The sequence below is a fragment of the Mobula birostris genome, chromosome 1 (genome assembly GCF_030028105.1).
Source record: "Mobula birostris isolate sMobBir1 chromosome 1, sMobBir1.hap1, whole genome shotgun sequence".
NCBI lineage: Eukaryota > Metazoa > Chordata > Chondrichthyes > Myliobatiformes > Myliobatidae > Mobula > Mobula birostris.
In genome coordinates, this window is record NC_092370.1 from 197569322 (window position 1) to 197589581 (window position 20260).

Below are 20260 nucleotides of genomic sequence, written 5' to 3' on the forward strand. Positions count from 1 at the left end.
TTCACGTGTTTTAATCGTTTAAAAAAATTGTTAGCCGAATATTCCTTGATCACTGGTTAAAAACAACACAAGATCGTGCTGTTCTGCCTCAGCGATAGTAGTAGTGAATGTGCGAGCGCGAGTCCAGATTTACGGCGGGAGCAGGACTTAGGTAAGTCATGGTGATGAAGGCGGCGTTGGTTGTGTTTGGCGCGGTCAGCAAAGAGGGTGCAGGGCCGCCGTCTTGCGGCAGTCACCGAAAGGCCGCCCTGTGGGGAAGAGGTTTCATGCTTGCCGACCATGTTTAAACTGTGTGTTAGGTTCAAAGGACGATCTCTTCTTTTGGTTCCCGGAGACACGAGATAGACTGCAGATGTTTGAGTGAGAGCGAAGGACACGGGGGTCTCTCCCCACTGGTGTTCATTTCGAACGGACGCTGTTGGACCCGTTCAGTTCTAACAACAAATTGCCTTTTACTTCTTTGGTTTCTGGTCCGGGTAACCTGCTTCTGCTCAATAGTTCAGGGTTCCGTTGTCGAGAACAACGACCCCACTTTATGTGTAGCTGCCCCGTCCATTTGTAGTTATATTTTCCCTATTTGTAGTCGTAATGAAAGTTAGTCATATTTTCAGTGACCCGCTTCGCATAAACCCTGGATACCTCACTTTCAGCGCCGATATATCCGTTCACTTCCTTTAATGTCTACGTTTGTTAAAATCCTATACTGTACTGATTTTTTGTCAGTTTGAAGTTTCCATCTAATAGTTCAGCTTTCGTTCCTTTGCACTTGCCTTCCCCTTCCCCTACCAACCAGTTGTTTCTCTTTTAATCGTCCTCCATCCTGCAATTGATGAATTGTATCCAATTTCAATATGTCCACTATGTTTACATCTAAACAAAACTTTCACTATTTCTAATATGTGATTTGGAACATTCCTTTCACTTTTCCTCTGCTGCACAAAATTGGTCCTCTGTAAGATCAGACTGGTAAGCTATCCATGGAGCTAAAAAAGATGGGGTAGGTCTTGAATGGATTTTTTTGCATCTATTTTTATTTGGGAGATGGATACAGAGTCAATGCAGCTGCAAAGTCATGGACCCTATATAGATCACAGAGGAGGAAGGACTTGCTGTCTGGAGGCAGACTAGGGTGAATAAATCCCTAGGGCCTGAAAATGTGCCCTCAGGCCCTGTGGGAGGATAGTGCAAAAATTGAAGCAGCCCCAGCAGAGATATTTAAAGCATCCTTAGCCATAGGTGGATGCCAGAGGATTGGAAGATAGCTAAAGTTGTTCTGTTGTTTAAGAAAGGTTCTACAAATAAGCCAGGAAATTATAGGCCGGTGAGCCTAACTTCAGTGACTATAAGACATTCAACCTATCAAATCCGCACCACCATTCCATCGTGGCTGATCCTTGATCCCACTCAACCCCATACACCTGCCTTTCTGGCCATATTCTTTAATGCTTTGATTGATCAGAAAACAATCAACTTCCGCCTTAAATATACCCATAGACTTGGCCTCCGCTGCAGTCTGTGGCAGAGCATTCCACAGATTCACTATTCTCTGGCTAAAAAAATTCTTCCTTACCTCTGTTCTAAAAGGTCATCCCTCAATTTTGAGGCTGTGCCCTGTAGTTCTGGAGACCCCCACTACAGGAAACATCTCCACATCCACCATATCTAGTCCTTTCAACATCCGATAGATTTCAATGAGATCACCACACATTGTCCTAAATTCCAGTGAGTGCAGGCCCGAAGTGCCAAAGGCTCCACATATGTTAACCCCTTCATTTCCTGAATCATCCTCGTGAACCTCCACCGGATATTCTCTAATGACAACACATTCTTTCTCAGATTTGGGGCCCAAAACTGTTGACGGTACTCCAAGTGCGGCCTGACCAGTGTCTTATAAAGGGTCAGGATTATCTCCTTGCTTTTATATTCTATTCCCCTTGAAATAAATGTCAACATTGTATTTGCCTTCTTTACCACAGACTCAACGTGTAAATTAACCTTCTGGGAGTCTTGCATGTGGACTCCCAAGTCCCTCTGCACCTCTGATGCTTGAACCTTCTTCCCATTTAGATAATAGTCCACGTTATTGTTCCTTTTACCAAAATGCATTTTTGTACATTTCCCGACAGTCTTCCAACTTCCACTTTTTGCCCATTCTTCCAAATTGTCTTAAGTCCTGCTGCAATCACATTTTTTCCTCAGCACTACCTAACCCTCCATTTATCTTCATATCATCTGCAAACTTTGCCACAAAGCCATCAATTACGTTATCCAACTTATTGACAAACAATGTGAAAAGTAGCGGTCCCAATACTGACCCCTGAGGAACACCACTAGTCACCAGCAGCCAATTAGAAAAGGCCCCTTTTATTCCCACTCACTGCCTCCTGCCTGTCAGCCATTCCATTATCCATGTAATTTTTTCTGTAATGCTTTAGGATTTTATCTTGTCAAGCAACCTCATATGGCACCTTATCAAACCTCTTCTGAAAATCCAAGTGAATAACATCCACTACCTCTCCTTTGTCCACCCTGCTTGTTAGTTCCTCAAAGAACTCTTAACAGATTTGCCAGGCAAGGTTTTCCTTTACAGAAACCACGCTAACTTTGACTTATTTTATTATTAGTCTCCAGGTATCCTGAAACCCGTAATGATAAACTCCGACATTTTCCCAACCAGAGGTTAAGCTAACTGGCCTAATTTCCTTTTTTTTGCCTTCCTCCCTTCTTAAAAAGTGGAGTGACATATTTCATGTTATAGCTTTTTTAGTTGCCTTCTGTTGGATTTTAAAAGCTTGCCAATCATCCAACTTTCCACTTGCTTTTGCTACCTTATGTGCTCTTTCATTGGCTTTTATACAGTCCTTAACTTCCTTTGTCAGCCACGGCTGCCTACCCCTGCCATTTGAGAACCTCTTCCTCTGTGGGATACATCTATTCTTCACCTTGTGATCTATTCCCAGAAACTTCAGCCATCTCTGCTCTGCTGTCATCCCACCAGCATCCTCCTCCAATCCACATAGGCAAGCTCCTCCTTCATGTCTCTATAATTCCCTTTATTCCATTGTGATACTGATACGTGTGAGTTCTGTCCCTCCCTCTCAAATTGCAGTATAATTCAATCATATTGTGATCACTGCCTCCGAAGGGTTCCTTTACGTTAATTTCCCTCAGAAGATCTGGGTTATTACACGACACCTGATCCAAGATAGCTTTTCTTAGATTAGGCTCAAGCACAAGCTACTCTAAAAAGCCATCTCGTAGGCATTCAACAAATTCCCTCTCTTGCGATCTGACAAACCAGGTTTTCCCAATCCCTGTGCATATTGAAGTTCCCCATTACCATTGTGTCATTACCCCTATTACATGACTTTTCCAGCTCCCTTTGCAATCTCAACCCTACATCTTGGCTACTATTTGGAGGCCTATATATGATTCCTATAATTTTTTTTTGCCCTTTCTTAACTTAACCCACAAAAATTCAACATTGTCACTCTATGTCACCGCTTTCTAAAGATGTAATTCCATCTCTTACCAACAGAGCCACACCACTGCCTATGCCTTTCTGCCTGTCCTTTTGATACAAAGTATATCCTCTGTTGTTAATCTCCCAACTATGGCCTTCTTTCAGCCATAACTCAGTGATGCCCATAATGTCATACCGACCAATCTAATTGCGCCACAAGTTCATCCACCTTACTCCAAATGCTGTGTGTATTTAAATACAACACCTTCAGTCCTGCATTCTTGCCTTTTTAAATTGTATCAGAGGCAAAATTCAACTCTTTGCTCTCTCTGCATTTGTACTCAATCATTGGCTTGTCCTTCCTTACATTCATGTTACACCCATCATCTACTTACAAACATGCTGGTTCATCCTCAGCTCTGTCATACTGGTTCCCATCCCCCTGCCATATTAGTTTAAACTGCTCCCAACAGCTTTAATAAATCTGTTTGCAAGAATATTGGTCCCCCTCGGATTCAAGTGCAACCCGTCCCTTTTGTACAGGTCCCACTTGCTCCTGAGGAGGTCCCAATTATGCAGAAATCTGAATCCCTGCTCCCTGCTCCTATTCTTCAGCCCCACATTTATCTGTCACCTCATTCTATTCCTATCCAGGCAACAATCTTGAGATAACCACCCTTGAGGTCCTGCTTCTGTTTCCTTCCTTCCTAACTCCTTTTTTCAGGACCTCCTTTTTTCTACCTGTCTAGCTGCACACCCTCCCTTTTCAGGATATTGAGAACGCATCCAGAAACATTACAGACCCTGGCACCTGGGAAGCAAACTACCATCCATGTTTCCCTTTCGTGTCCACAGAATCGCCTACCTGTCCCCCTGACTGTGGAGGACTCTATTACTGCTGCCATCCTCCTCAGTTCCCTACCCTTCTGAGCCTCAGTGCCAGAGGCACAGCCACTGCTGCTTCCCCCGGGTAGGTTGTCCTCCAACAGTCCTCAAAAAGGAGTACTTATTGTTGAGGGGGACAGCCACAGGGGTGCTCATCACTATCTAACGTTCTCCCTTCCCTCTCCTGACAGTCACCCATTTACCTGTCTCCTGTAGAACTGGAGTGACTACCTCCCTGTAGCTCCTGTCTATCCTTGCTTCACTTTCCCTAACAAGCCAAAAGGTCATCAAGCTGCAACTCCAGTTCCCTAACCCAGTTTCTAAGGAGCTGCATCTCGAAGCACCTGGCACAGGTATAGCCAGTGGGGAGGCTGGAAGTTTCCTGGAAATCCCACATTTGACACCCCAGGACAGAACACTGGCTCTGCAGACATATCCCCTATTCTCTCAAGATCTAAATAAGAAATAAACTTACCTACTTACCTTGCCTCCGGCTGTTCTCACCAAAGCCTTGCTACTCTGCCTCAGCCTACTCCAACGATGACTGCTCCACTAGGCAATACCTCTTTTATGGAGATTGGGTTTTTAAAACTCTTTGCCAGACCTGCATGGGAACACTTCTGTTGTGTCTGCGTAGAGTGATCTGGGATTACAGATCTGTAATTCCTTGAAAGTGGCATCACAAGGAGATAGGGTCATAAATAAAGCTTTGGGAACATTGGGCTTCAAATATCAATGTATTGAGTACAGGAGTTGGGATGTTATGTTGAAATTGTCGAAGACATTGGTGAGTACTAAATTGGAGTATTGTGTCCGGTTTTGGTCACCTACCTATAGGAAAGACGCAAATAAGATTGAAAGAGTACAGAGAAAATTTACAAGGATGTTGTCGGGATTTGAGGACCTGAGTTATAGGGAAAGGTTGAATAGGTTAGGACTTTATTCCTAGAATGTAGAAGATTGAGGGAAGATTTGATACAGGTATACAAAATTGAGTGTAGATACGGTATATGCATGTAGGCTTTTTCCACTGAGGTTGGGTGAGACAAGAGCTAGAGGTCATGGGTTAAGGGTGAAAGATGAAATGTTTAAAGGAAACAAGAGGGGAAACTTCTTCATCCTCAGATGGTGGCGAAAATGTGGAACAAGCTGCCAGCACAAGTGGCGGATGCAGAGTCAATTTCAACATTGAAGAGAAATTTAATAGGTACATGGATGGGAGGAGTATGGAGGACTATCGCCCAGGTGCAGGTGGATGGGACCAGACAGATTAACGGTTTGGCACAGACTACTGTTTATTTGTAGTATTCCACGACTATATAATACACCACAGAAAACAATCTTTCCTTTTCATTAATACTTTCTAATCCAGACAACATCTTGGTTAACTACTTCTCATCCTCCCTAAAGCCTCCACATCCTTCCTATAGTGTAGTGACCAGAACTGCACACAGTATATCAAGTGAGGCATAACTAAAGTTTTATACAGCTGCAACAGGATTTCCCAACTTTTATATTCAGTGCCTCAAATGATGAAGGAAATCATTTCTTAGGTCCTTACCATCTTATCCATGTGTTGCAATTTTCAGAATCACCTCCGCACCTCCAGATTCCTCTGTACATCAAGTTTCATAAGCCATTTATGCTATACTTAGCCTCTTGCATTTTACCTACCAAAATGCATCTCACACTCATCCAAATTAAACTTCATCTGCCACTTCTCCACCTAGTATCCTCACTATCCACAATCAATCTTTGTCATCTGCAAATTTAATAATCCAATCATCTACATTTACATCCAAGTCATTAAAAATTAGAGGTCCCAGCACTGAACTTTGCAGAACACAACTAGTCACAGATCTCCAGTCATAAAAATATCCCTCTACCACTACCTTGTACCTTCATGACAAATCCATTCTTTTAGAATAAAAATGATTTAAATTATACTTTTGTAACAAAATAAGATTTAAAAGGTTTAAAAATAATGTTACTTAATGAACATCAAATAACTTGTTTAAATGAATGTGACAAAGTATGAGCTTAGGTGTTCATTTATTTTACTGTCTGTATTCCAGTGAGCAGGTATTGAAGGCAATAGGTACTGCAAAAAAGTACTTATTTTACCTAATACAGTATGCATGACTGAAAATAGTGTGCTGACAATATTTTGCCTTAGTGGTAATTATATTATTTAGATTGTTCATCTTGTCATACAAAGTTGTGTATCACTTAATTGACAAATATATTTTTAAAAAAGTATTCTCTTCACAAAAGTTGCCTATATGATTTATCTTCAATTTAATATCTGCTTTCTTTCTTACTCATACCTTTAGCCATTGATATTGTTCCAAAGGTTCTAAGTAATTTCATCCATAGTTTCTAGCAAGTTTCCACATTAATGCTGTGACTGGGGAACAGGTTGCTGTATAAAGCAGGGGAAACCCTCTCAAAAGACCAGCTGCTATTACATACAAAAGGCTTTCAAATTCTTTTCAGCGTCACAGCCTACTTTTCTTTATTCTTTAGTACTCTTCCCCTTTATTGTCAAATTGACAATTTTTTCCAGTTTTCCTTCACTCTGGTGGATATCCGCACCATTTAACCATTCCTGTTTATTTTTCCATTTGTCTTCCTCCCCCGCCCCACCCCTATTTTTAATGTTCTATACCTTTATTAAAATGAGGTCTGTTTCTGACATTTCTCAGATTTTGCTGTAGGATCTTTCTGGATTTCTGATTCTAATTTCTCCACAAATGCTACTTGACTGAGACTTTTTCCTTTAAATTTTCAGATTGTTTTAAAGTTTCAGATTATAAGCATTTTTGTGACATTAGGTACTATAACATTGGTGAGAATATACCTAAACTCTAGTTATCCTTCCTGAATTGTTTTTGTGATAATGATTAGATTTCAAAAACGGATACATGACTAATCTTTTGGTATTCGACCCAGGAGAGAATTTGAATAGCCAGAGATTGTTTGTTCTGAAGGAAGCATCAAAGGAGACTTTTAAAACAGTATCTGAAAGATTTCCATGACCCCTTCACCTTTTGAAACTAAAGAGATTCAATCTCATTTCTTTTTCCATGTGATTTAACCTCTATTTTGGTAACCTTTCAATATCATCAGTTACTTAAATGACATAATTGGTTCTCCAAGGCAATACATAGATTTAATATCTTTCTCTTTCCAATTATATATTGAATTGTTGTTTTGGTGCCAGATGCAGTGACGTTTCCCAAGACCTGAAAACGTTGTTGTAATGGCAGCACAAATATCAGAAACAGACCAGATAAAACAGGTAATTTTCATCCAATGTTTTCTTGTTACTGAAAGTTAATTGATGTATTTGTGAGTTTCCAATGGAGGCAGTCTGGGATTTAATAATTTTTTTCTCTCTTCTATGTGCAGTTTAGAGAATTCCTGGGTACATACAACAAACTTACAGAGCACTGTTTTATGGACTGTGTAAAGGATTTTACAACCAGGGATGTGAAAACAGAAGAGGTACATCCTGTATTGATTTATTACTTGAGTGGTTTAAGTTAACCCAATTTAAATTACTTTAGATATTCAGTCGAAATTTTATGAAATCGCTTAAGGTATATCTGCCTTGTTTTGGTTTGAACTTGCACAAATGTGAAGCAATCCAATGATCTCTTCTTGCCAGTCTTGCCAAGATAAACTATTTATTTTAAACATTAAGTCATCCAATTTAAGTGGATCAATTTTGTGGGATTTTTAAAAATACCTTTTCAGAGGAATTAAAATGTCTTGTTACCATGAAATTACCAGAGAGATGTTAAAATCTCATTTGTGTATTCAGTTTTGTACTTTGTGAAAGGATGTCTACCATTCTTACCTAATTGATCCATTTTGTGACCAGACCCTGAGTAATTTGATGCCAGCAATTGTCTAAAATACTTTATCAAGCTATTCATTTCATTTGCACCGATTGGCCAACAACACCCACCTTTATGAACAAATTTAAATAAAGCACAAGTTGGACGACATTAAGCGGAGTTTAGATGAACATGTTAATGTGGAATATAATGAAAGAAGCTGGAATTGTCTAGTCTGTAACAAAGGCAGTGACTGTCACACGATGAAGAAAAGGCATTTCAGGATGTATATTGTATACATTTCTCTGACATTAAGTGAGCCTTTGGAAAACTCCCATACATCTGGGAGGAGGGTCAATAGAATTTTCACAGCACTAGCTGAATGGAAAAAGTGGATCAAATTCAATCTAATACTTTCAGGCATCAGTAAAATATAGAAACATCGTAAACCTACAGCACAATACAGGCCCTCCGGCCCACAAAGCTGTGCCAAACAAGTCCTTACCTTAGAAATTACTTAGGGTTACTCATAGCCTTCTATTTTTCTAAGCTCCATGTACCTATCCAGGAGTCTCTTAAAAGACCCTATTGTTTCCGCCTCCACCACCATTGTCGGCAGCCCATTTCACACACTTGCCACTCTCTGTGTAAAAAAACTTACCCTTAACATCTCCTCTGTACCTACTTCCAAGCACCTTAAAACTGTGCCATCTCGTGCAGCCCTGGGAAAAAGCCTCTGACTATCCACACGATCAATGCCTCTTATCATCTTATACACCTCTATCAGGTCACCTCTCATCCTCCGTCACTCCAAGGAGAAAAGGCAAAGTTCACTCAACCTATTTTCATAAAGCATGCTCTCCAAACCAGGCAACATCGGACCAGGGTCCGATATAGCTGCAACATTACCTCTCGGCTCCTAAACTCAATCCCACAATTGATGAAGGCCAATGCACCATATGCCTTCTTAACCATAGAGTCAACCTGCACAGCAGCTTTGAGTATCCTATGGACTCGAACCCCAAGATCCCTCTGATCCTCCACACTGCCAAGAGTCTTGCCATTAATACTAGATTCCGCCATCATATTTGACCTACCAGAATGAACCAGTTTACACTTATCTAGGTTGAACTCCATTTGCCACTTCTCAGCCCAGTTTTGCATCCTATCAATGTCCTGCTGTAACCTCTGACAGCCCTCCACACTATCCACAACACCCCCAACCTTTGTGTCATCAGCAGATTTACTCACCCATCCCTCCACTTCCTCATCCAGGTCATTTATAAAAATCAGAAAGAGTAGGGGTCCCAGAACAGATCCCTGAGGCACACCACTGGTCACCAACCTCCACACAGAATATGACCCGTCTACAACCGCTCTTTGCCTTCTGTGGGCAAGCCAGTTCTGGATCCGCAAAGCAATGTCCTCTTGGATCCCATGCCACCTTACTTTCTCAATAAGCCTGGCATGGGGTACTTTATCAAATGCCTTGCTGAAATCCATATGTACTACATCCACAGCTCTACCTTCATCAATGTGTTTAGTCACATCCTCAAGAAATTCAATCAGGCTCGTAAGGCATGACCTGCCTCTCACAAAGCATGCTGACTATTCCTAATCAAATTATGCCTCTCCATATGTTCATAAATCCTGCCTCTCAGGATCTTCTCCATCAACTTACCAACCACTGAAATAAGACTCACTGGTCTGTAATTTCCTGGGCTATCTCTACTCCCTTTCTTGAATAAGGGAACAATATCTGCAACACTCCAATCCTCCAGACCTCTCCTGTCCCCATTGATGATGCAAAGGTCATCGCCAGAGGCAATATATATGAAGATATCATAGATATGGTGACTGAAGCATGTACCATCTGCAAAAATACTTTGCTGAGGCTACTCCAACAGTACTTCATAAATCCATTATCTCTACCACCGAGAAAACAATCGGCACATAGAACACCATCACCTAGGGTTTCCCTTCTGAGTCCAGCACCAACCTTACCTGGAAATAATGTGCTCTTTCTTCATCAATCCTGAGTCTATATTTTGAGCAATCTGTCCAATAGCAGCATTCCACCACAACTTCAAAGACATTTAGAAATGAGGTATAAATACTTGTCTTGCCAATGAACACCAAATCCCAAAAAATGGGGAAAATTTACAAATATTGTTCTGAAGATTTGTGCACATTTTACTTTTACACTAAAATATATACTGCAGAAAGTTTCAGAATATGCTAACTTCATTTTTGTGAGCAAAATTTGATTTTTATTTTAAATTCAGGTAACTTGTTCAGAACACTGCCTTCAAAAATATTTGAAGATGACCCAAAGAATATCAATGCGTTTTCAAGAATATCATATTCAACAAAATGAAGCATTAGCAGCAAAAGCAGGACTGATTAGCCAACCTCGTGTATAACAAAGGACCATTTGGGAGGTAGGGTATAAATGGAGTGTAAGCTACTTGTATTAGCTGAAGAATGACCACATTTTTAATGTACACAATGCTGGTTCCAAGTGAAATGAGTGTTATAATCAAGTGAAAGTAGATAGAAACAGGAATACAATATACTGATGGACCAAGGTTTCTGTTTTATTTTGAAAGTTAATGGTACAGTTTTGACTTAGTTTGTAAACTTAATTCAACATTAAATCACTGAAGTTAGGAGTTCACAATGATGGAATAAACTTTGTTGGAGCCGAAGAAAGTGTAAATATTTTATTCAACATCATCATCTACCAAATTCTGTGCATTCATTCCTGCAAGAAAACGCTGTGAGGAGGGAAAGAGAAATTATTAAAAATATCATAAATTACACATTATATTCTTTTGAAAAAAGTTGTTTAAATACAATTTGCACTTTACACTACTTGACATCAATAGGACACATACTTATTGCTTTCAAAATAACCATTTAATTCAAAATAGTCAACATGATTCAGAATAATTTCTTTGGTAAATAGAATCAAGATTTAAATTATGTTGACTCATTTTTGAAATCACGAGATGTTTAAAGAAATAGAAGACAGTAAATCACAATCAGTAAATGCTAGATATTGAAGAAAATAATTGAATAGGTATGGAGAAAGAAAGGGATCCCATCAAACCTGTCTAACAACTGGCAATCTTTGGATAAGCATCTGGAACACTTGATGTGGTAGCGTTTGCTGGAGAACGTGCAATAGTTGCTGTGGTTGGCCACATACTGACACGGCATTACTTAAATGATCAACTCCTTTCTCATAGTCACCTGAAAAATGAGTGAAGAGTGGTGCATTGATTAAAACCATGGTCCTGCAAGATGATCAATGATGTAATTCCAGTCAAATTATTAAATAGAGAATGGAAATAACGTGCCCTTTCTGTCAATTTCACGTTCTATGGTTTTTTAAAAATTAGGTCATTCCAATAATATGTAGGACGACTAAGCTTTTAGCACAATAATATTGATTTCCATAAAACTATTTTTAAAGAGACTAGTTTGAATTCCAAGCAACTCCACCTACAGTAACCAACCTTTTTTTAAAAAATTAAATAGTCAACCATATCAGAGTTGCAGTACATTCTGTCTAATCCAATCTCAACAACTACAGGAACGAAATCTCCACCTGCTCCTTGATTCAAATTGAATATACCTGCACAGATGAACAGGGAAGTTTCCTTTCCACTTTGTCAAAATGATAAATAAGACAGGTAGACAAGGGGCACTGCATCTAGCAGCTATTAGCCTCTTTCACTAATAGGAAAAATGTTGAAATCTAATATTAAGTGTGTCTTTTAAAACCTTTCTCCCCCCAAGAGCTCTACTTTGTCACTTCTTTAAAATATATTCTTCACAATAGATTTCAGCAACTTCTCTACTATTGAAGCCAGGTTAACCTGCTTCCCTGCTTTCTCTCTTCCTCTTTTCAGTACTGGAGTTACATTCACTAATTTTTATGATAAAAATCTATGAAAATTTGGAATATGACAACTAGTACATCCACCATCTTTGTGGCACCAACTTCTCCTATCTCAATCTTTAAGGGGCTCACATTACATTTTACCAATCATATCCTTTATAGTGATTTACGGAAACTTAAAGGCCACCTCTGTTTTTCAGGAGACAACTGTCAGATTCTACTTCACCCTTTTTCAAAGTCTATGTCCTCCCCTAATGATATCATAAACCTCCTGCTACCATTAATAACATTTTAAACTTCTCTTGATGGCCACTAATAGACCAGTTCACTTATTTAATTTTTACTTTACCTTGGACGTTGACTTGTAAACAATACATTTATCAATTTGTCAACTGGCATGTTTTTTAATGACATTTAAAAACATTTAATGTTTTTAAATGTCATTTTACAATCAATTCAGAGTCCATGCCTTTGTAGTTTACTTTTTTAGATTAGTTCAATATGAAACCAGGGTCTTAAAAGTGAAAGACCTGAAGTAAATACATTAGAAACCAATAAAACTGCAGATATTGAATCTGATAAATTAGAAAATGCTAGAAATACACAGATCATGCAGCGTCTGTGGCAAGAGAACTACAGTTAACATCTGATAAAGGGTCTTTGACCTGAAATGTTACCTCTAGTTCTCTTCCTCCTCCCACAGATATTGCCTGGTCTACTGTGTTTCCAGCATTTTCTGTTTTCACATAAGCAAATACAGATGATACAAATTAGACATGGTACATGGATTATGAAAGGGAGTTGGACTTGATGGTTGAGGTGTCAGACAAGTGGCCTGCTTGACCTTGGATGGTTTTGATAGTGTTATTGGGGCAACACTTAGGCAATCAAACAGTATCTGAACAAAATTTGCTCTGGCTTTTGAAGTAGATAATGAACAATAACAATCCAGGTTTACCTCTTGCCAACAATTCTTCTCCCAACTGGACCTCTTCAAGAAAAAACTTCTGTACTGCTTCAACATTTTTTAAGTCAGGTAACTGAAATTACAACGTGACATTGAGAAACATACATGCCTACTGATATTTACCTTAAATGTGAAGAGTGCATTATAGTTATATAAAGTTTCATTTTATACACGTAAGTAATAAATTTTAACCAATCATTAATTTAAGCTACAATGAAAATCTGTATTAATACACAAATTATTGTATGAATATGCAAATTATTCCAACATCAGAGGAAAGACTGGGGAAGATGAGCAGACGTCCCAAAGGCTGTTTTAAGTAGGAGTAGAAAAAAGTAAAGATGTTTAGGAGGGTTTATTCCAGAGCATGACATTTTAAGCAGTTGAATGCACAGTCAGCAACCATGCAGTAATTAATCAGGGGTGATTAAGAAGCCAAATTTGGAAGAAGACATTTATTTCAAAGTCATAGAATTGACAAAAGGAGAGAAGGTCCTCAAAGGAACCATAAACAAGATTGAGAATTTTAAAAACAAAATGTTGCAAGCTCAGAAGCAATATGGATAGGATCGGATGCAAATAAAGGAAAGTGAGTTTTAATTTGAAATATGAAAAGATAAAGATAGTTTAAAACACTCATGTCCAAGGGTTTAAAAAAAAGCTCAAATGAAGATATTAAGGAAAAGGAAGTCACTGCTGTTAGTGAGAGCATGGAAGCATTTTTTTTGAAGCACATCGAGGTTCACCTTTGACACCAAAGTTGAGAAATATAATTCACTTTCAAACAGTGAAATGAAGTTCAACAAGGACTGAATACAATAGCTCTGGTCTTGTTAATAGGATGAAGAAATTCCTACTCTTTCAGAACTGGCTATCAAACAGCCTGTTTAGAAACACTACTTCATTATCATCATTCACGTATTGAGTGTTAAATGCAGTTCAAGTATTGTCCCTCCACACTTCAGCCAAAGCATACCCTCAATGTAATTTAAGTACTTCCTGCCCCTACCCCTTGGATATCCCAAATAAAACTACTGTAAGCAGCACTGTCTATTCTTAAGTGTGATCAGGTGATGCATCAGAACCGGATACGATACATACACAATTCTCGTGAATTTATGCATTATACTGCTTGCCAATATACAAGGGTGAATTACCTTGCCAATACAATCATTTGCTTTATCCTGTTGTTTCTGTTTTCTTCTTCCTGAAGTAAGTTATTTAAAAACAAATGTAAACAATGTAACATGAAACATGACTTTAGAATTTGTAAGCACAAATAAAGTCAATGTAAAGGGACTTGCAGTGCTTTGAAAAAGTATTCAGCCCCCACAAATACTTGCATATTTTACAGTCTCATTTTCTACATTTAAAATATATTGAAGTAGGATTTTGTTTGGGCTAATCTACAAAACATTGTGCATCATGTTAAATCATAAGAAAAATTCCAAAACCTGTCAACAATATACTAAAATTTAAAAAAAACTGGGGGCTGAAAAACTATTCATCCCCTTTGTAATTACTACATTAACTTTCCTCAGGTGCATTACTCTATATTACCTTACCAACTCACCCAATTTGTTGATGTAGAAAATTGGAGGATCACCTGTTTTCAATGAATTACCCCATCTCTCTGCAAGATCCAATAGTATGGTAGATTTCCAACAGACCAAACCAAACTTAAGACAAAAGAGTATTCAAGACAAGTCAGGGAAATGATCATAAAGAAGCACAAATCTGGGGAACTGAATAAGACCATCTGAAAGGTACTGGACATACCTTGGAGCTCACTGCAGTCCATTGTGAAAGATGGAAAAACTATGAAACCACAGCCACGCTGCCCATGTCAGGCTGCCCCTCTAAACTTAGTCAGTGGAGAAGAATGGCACTTGTAAGAGAGGCTACTGTGACGTCAACAGTCACTCTATGTGACCTGCAGAAGTCAGTGGCTGCAACTAGAGATGAAGTTCATTGCTCTGCCATCACTAAGACCTTGCACAAAAAGAATCCTTGCCTGTAAAGACTTTGCAAAGCATTACCAAGATACTGTAAAGATGTGGAAGGTTTTGTGATTGGATGAGACTAAAGTGGAACTTTCTGGCCTCAGCATTAAATCTAATACTGTGCATCAGCCAGATAACACCATCAATAGTGTAAAGTACAGTAGAGGCAGCATCATGCAATGGGGATGTTTTTCAGAAGAAGGGAGTAAAAATATGGTCAGAATTGATGAGAATATGAATGCTGCTAAAATTTTGAGGTGTCCTGGATTAAAAAAACCTGTTCATTTAGCCCATAAGACATAGGAGCAGAATTAGTCCACTTGGCCTATCCAGTCTGCTCTGCCATTCGATCATGGCTGATCCTTTTTTCCCCTCCTCAGCCCTACATCCTGGCCTCCTCTCCATTATCTTTGATGCTATGTCCAATTTAAAAACCTATCAAGCTCTGCCTTAAATATACCCAATGACCTGGCCTCCACAGCTGCCTGTGGTAACACATTACACAAATTCACCACCCTCTGGCAAAAGAAATCTCTCTGCAACTCTGCTTTAAAGGGATACTCCTCTATCCTGAGGCTGTGCCCTCTTGTCCTAGACTCCCCCACCATGGGAAACATCCTTTCCACATCCACTCTGTCTACACCTTTCAACATTCAAAAGGTTTCTATGAGATTCCCCACTCATCCTTCTAAATTCCGGCGAGTACAGACCCAGAGCCATCAAACATTCCTCTTATGATAACCCTTTCATTCCTGGAATCATCCTTGTGAACTTCCTCTGAACCTTCTCCAATACCAGCACATCTTTTCCAAGATGAGGGGCCCAAAACTGTTCACAATACTCAAGGTAAGGCCTCACAAGTGCCTTATAGGGCATCAGCATCACATCCCTGCTCTTGTATTCTAGACCTCTTGAAATGAATGTGAATATTGCATTTGCCTTCCTCACCACCAACTCCACCTGCAAGTTAACCTTTAGGGCAGGGGTCCCCAACCTTCTTTGCACCGCAGACCAGTTTAATATTGATAATATTCTTGCAGAGTGGCCGACGGGGGGGGGGGGGGTTGTTCAAGTAGGAAGTAGGGTTGCCAACTTTTGCAGAGCGGCCGACGGGGGGGGGGGGGGTTGTTCAAGTAGGAAGTAGGGTTGCCAACTTTCTCACTCCCAAATAAGGGACAAGAGTAGCAGTCAAATACGGGACACTTGTGTTTACCCCCAAAAATAGACTACCATGACCATGAAGCCTTGCGCGGGCACCAGTGTGTGCATGTGTGTACGTGTCGATTTTTTTTCTACAAATCCATTTTGGCTTAATCTTCCCAATTCTGTTAAGTGAAACTACACTGAACATACATTATTTCTACTTTATATAGGCTGTGTATTTATCTTATCATATTCCTGCTTTTACTATATGTTAGTGTTATTTTAGGTTTTGTGTTATTTGGTATGATTTGGTAGGTTATTTCAAGCTCAACAGTGCGTGACAGGGAATGAGGAAATGTGCAGTGGACTCATATTGTTTCATATCGTCAAATCATATTGTTTCCTCGTGGCCCGGTAGCACATACTTTGCAGCCCGGTGGTTGGTGACCGCTGCTTTAGGGTGTTCCGCACAAGGAGTGCCAAATCTCTTCGCATCTCAGATTTTTTGGATTTTCTCCCTGCTTAGAAAATCATTTGCACATTTATTTCTATTACCAAAGTGCATGAACATGCATTTTCCAACACTGTATTTCAGCTGCCACTCTCTTGCCAATTCTCCTAATCTGTCCAAGTCCTTCTGCAGCCTACCTGTTTCCTCAACACTACCTGCCCCTCCACCAATCTTTATGTCATCTGCAAACTTGGCAACAAAACAATATATTCCATTATCTAAATCATTGATATACAGCACAAATAAAAGCAATCCCAACACTGATCCCTGCAGAACACTACTCGTCACTGGCAGCCAACCAGAAAAGGATCTTTTTATTCCCACTTGCTGTCTCCTACCAATCAGCCAATGTTCTAACTATGCCAGTAACTTTCCTGTAATACCATAGGCTCTAACTTGGTAAGCAGCCTCACGTGTGGCACCTTGTCAAAGGCCTTCTGAAAGTATTCCTACAGGTTTGTCAGGCAAGAGTTTCTCTTCAGGAAACCATGCTGACTTTGTCCCATCCTGTCCTGTGGCACCAAGTACTCCATAACTTCATTCTTTAACAATTAACTCCAACATCCTCCCAACCACTAACTCGTTTATAATTTCATGTCTGCTGTCTTCCTCCTTTCTTAAAAGAGTGGAGTGACATTTGCAATTTTCCAATTCTCTGGCACCATACCAGAGTGCATTGACTTCTGAAAGATCTTTACTAATGCCTCCACAATCTCTCACGCTACCTCTTTCAGCTCTTTCAGAATCCTAGGGAGCAGTTCATCTGGTCCGGATGACTTATGTACACCCTATCCTCGTTATATGCGGATTCACAGTTATGTGAGGAGCACTGCCTTCCCGCCAATACGAGTCACGTGCACACACCTCACAGTCTCACTGTTGGGACGAGAAGCACCGCTTCCCGCCAAACAAGTCAGGTGCGCGTGCCTCACAATCTCTCTCCCGTCACTCTCGCATTGGTTTTAGCAAGGTGTGGATGCGCGATCTCAAACTTCTGTTGGTTTTACCTACGGTGCAGTGATTTTGCGCTTGAAATATTTAACTATGCCTCCTAAGCGTCCGATGTCATGTCTTGGGCTGTCAGCCGAGCAGCAGAGAACCGCTTTAACACTTGAAAAAAAAGTTGGAAATTATAAACAGCATGGCATCAGCTGAAGGTAACACAGCTCTGGGACGCTACTGCCCAGAACAGAATCTTGCCTTTAAAGTTCTTCTGTTGCTTGACAATGCGCCAGCCTATCCTAAACATTTGGACAGCATTCCTAACATAACAGTGCATTTCCTGCCGCCTAACGCAACATTGCTGATTCAACCATTCGACCGGTGTGATCCACATTCAAGGCGTACGTATTTTTTTTTACGGCGACCTATCTCTCAGATGCTGCAAGCAACAGACAATTTTGAAAATCCCAGGAGTTTACCAACGGTAAGGGAATGGTGGAAGTCGGAACACTTGGCACAAATGGCAATGGACATGGACCCAAGTTTCGAATGGAGTCAGCATTTCAGTCGTTCCCTGCCGTCAACCCTTCTTCCCTACAAGCAAATTTAAAACAAAATGCTGCCAAGCAAACAACCCTCATCATTTTATGCAAATCGGCAACACCTTCTGCCAGCAGTTCAAAGAGTTCTGTGAGTCTTCCTTCACCCCTTGCTGTGCTTGATATTATCCTGACAACCACAACCATCCACCTTATCTGTGTAAAGCTGCCCGACACCACAACCACCACTCATCTCCGGGAGCGAACAGACCTGCCACTGTTGGTGAGTACTGTACACCAGAGGATGTTAACTTTCTATGATTTATTACATTGAATATTACCTTAAATTGATTAAATATAATATAAATGTTGTCTTGTAGTACTGCTTTTGTGTTGTATTGGTATAAAAATGTGAATAAATTAGAGAAAAAACATTTAGGAAGCTCTCTGGAACACATCCCTATTTTCTCTATTTAAATAATTATTCACAGGATTAAGCGATTTCACATTAGGCGTCAACTTCGAGGAACGTATCCCTCGCATATAACGAGGAGAGGGTGTACTCTTAGTCTCAGCTTCTCCCTTGTTATAGTAACTGCACTCACTTCTCTTCCCTCACACCCTTCAACATCTGGCACACTGTTAGGGTCTTCCACAGTGAAAACTGGTGCAAAATACTCATTTAGTTCATCTGCTATCTCCTCGTCCCTCATTATTATTTCACTGGCCTCATTTCCTAGTGGTCCTATATCCATTCATCTCTTTTTACATACTTGAAAAATCTTTTTCTATCCACTTTGATATTGTTTGCTGGCTTGCTTTCATATTTCTTTTTCCCTAATGATTCTTTTAGTTGCTTCTTTTTTTTTAAGATTATGAGGACACTCAATCCTTGTTTATTGTCATTTAGAAATGCATGCATTAAAAAATAATACAAAGTTCATCCAGAATGATATCACAAGAAACACAGAACAAACCAAGACTAAAACTGACAAAACCACATAATTATAACATATAGTTACAACAGTGCAAAGCAATACCGTAATTTGATAAAGAGCAGACCATGGGCACAGTAAAAAAAGTCTCAAAGTCCCGATAGCTTTCTGTAGATTTTTAAAAGCTTCGCAATCCTCTTATCTTCCAGCTAATTTTTGCTTTGTTGTATGCTCTCTCTTTTGCTTTTACATTAGCTTTGAATTTCCCTTATCAGCCATGGTTGTACTATTTTGCCATTTGAGTATTTCTTCATTTTTGGAATACACATGTCCTGCACCTTCATCATTTTTCCCAGAAACTCATGCCATTGCTGCTCTGCTGTCACCCCGCCAGCATCTCCTCCCAATTTACTTTAGCCATCTCCTTTTTCATTTACTCATTTACTCCTCTACTGCTACGTCAGACCTTCTCCATATCAAATTTCAAGTTGAATTCAGTCATATTGAGATCACCATCTCCTATGGGTTCTTTTACCTTAAGCTCCCTAATCACCTCCAGTTCATTACATAACACCCAATCCAGTGTAGCTGATCCCCTAGTAGGCTCAACAATAAACTGCTCCAAAAAGCCATCTCGTCGGCATTCAACAAACTCATTTTCTTGAGATTCATTACCAACTTTTCCCAATTGACCTGCATGTTGAAATCTCCCATGACTATCATAACATTGCCCTTTTGATACGCCTTTTCTATTTTCAGTTGTAATCTGTGGTCCACGTCCCAGCTACCGTTGGGAAGTCTGTCTGTAACTGCTATCAGGGTCCTTTTACCCTTGCAGTTTACTAACTCAACCCACAAGGATTTACCATCTGCTGATCCTATGTCACATCTTTCTACTGATTTGATGCCATTCTTTACCAGCAGAGCCACACCACCCTCTCTGCCTATCTTGCAATCCATCCGATACAACATGTAATCTTGAACATTCAGCTCCCGACGACAACCATCCTTCAGCCATGTTCCGTGATGGCCACAACATCATACCTGACAATCTGCAATAGTGCAACAAGATCATCCATTGAGTACTGTGCTTGCTACCCTTTTTGATTCTGCATCCCTGAAG

The 20260-nt window shown here is 39.9% G+C and overlaps 2 protein-coding genes across 2 annotated transcripts in view; one reads left to right on the forward strand and one right to left on the reverse strand.

Annotated features, from left to right (window-relative positions):
- Window positions 1-10984, forward strand: timm9 (translocase of inner mitochondrial membrane 9 homolog). Its single transcript, XM_072268027.1, has 4 exons — window positions 1-151; window positions 7572-7649; window positions 7760-7855; window positions 10476-10984. Exons 2-4 carry the CDS (start codon window positions 7611-7613, stop codon window positions 10611-10613), a joined length of 273 nt encoding a protein of 90 aa, XP_072124128.1. The 5' UTR covers window positions 1-151; window positions 7572-7610; the 3' UTR covers window positions 10614-10984.
- The window catches only part of LOC140202743 (mitochondrial import receptor subunit TOM20 homolog), a 19409-nt gene continuing 9915 nt past the window's right edge, over window positions 10767-20260 (reverse strand). The window contains exons 2-5 of the mRNA XM_072268012.1: window positions 14222-14271; window positions 13056-13137; window positions 11303-11445; window positions 10767-10967 (exon numbers count right to left, since the gene is read on the reverse strand). Of these exons, the coding sequence (XP_072124113.1) occupies window positions 10914-10967; window positions 11303-11445; window positions 13056-13137; window positions 14222-14271 (329 nt within the window). The 3' untranslated portion in view covers window positions 10767-10913. The remainder of the gene's footprint in view (window positions 10968-11302; window positions 11446-13055; window positions 13138-14221; window positions 14272-20260) is intronic.

Excerpts from the sequence above, each read along its gene's own strand:
- timm9 (XM_072268027.1), top strand. The coding sequence starts at position 7,611 with ATGGCAGCACAAATATCAGAAACAGACCAGATAAAACAG. Across the intron at positions 7,650-7,759 it reads AAACAGACCAGATAAAACAG|TTTAGAGAATTCCTGGGTAC; the intron begins GTAATTTTCATC and ends TTCTATGTGCAG. Across the intron at positions 7,856-10,475 it reads GGGATGTGAAAACAGAAGAG|GTAACTTGTTCAGAACACTG; the intron begins GTACATCCTGTA and ends TTTTAAATTCAG.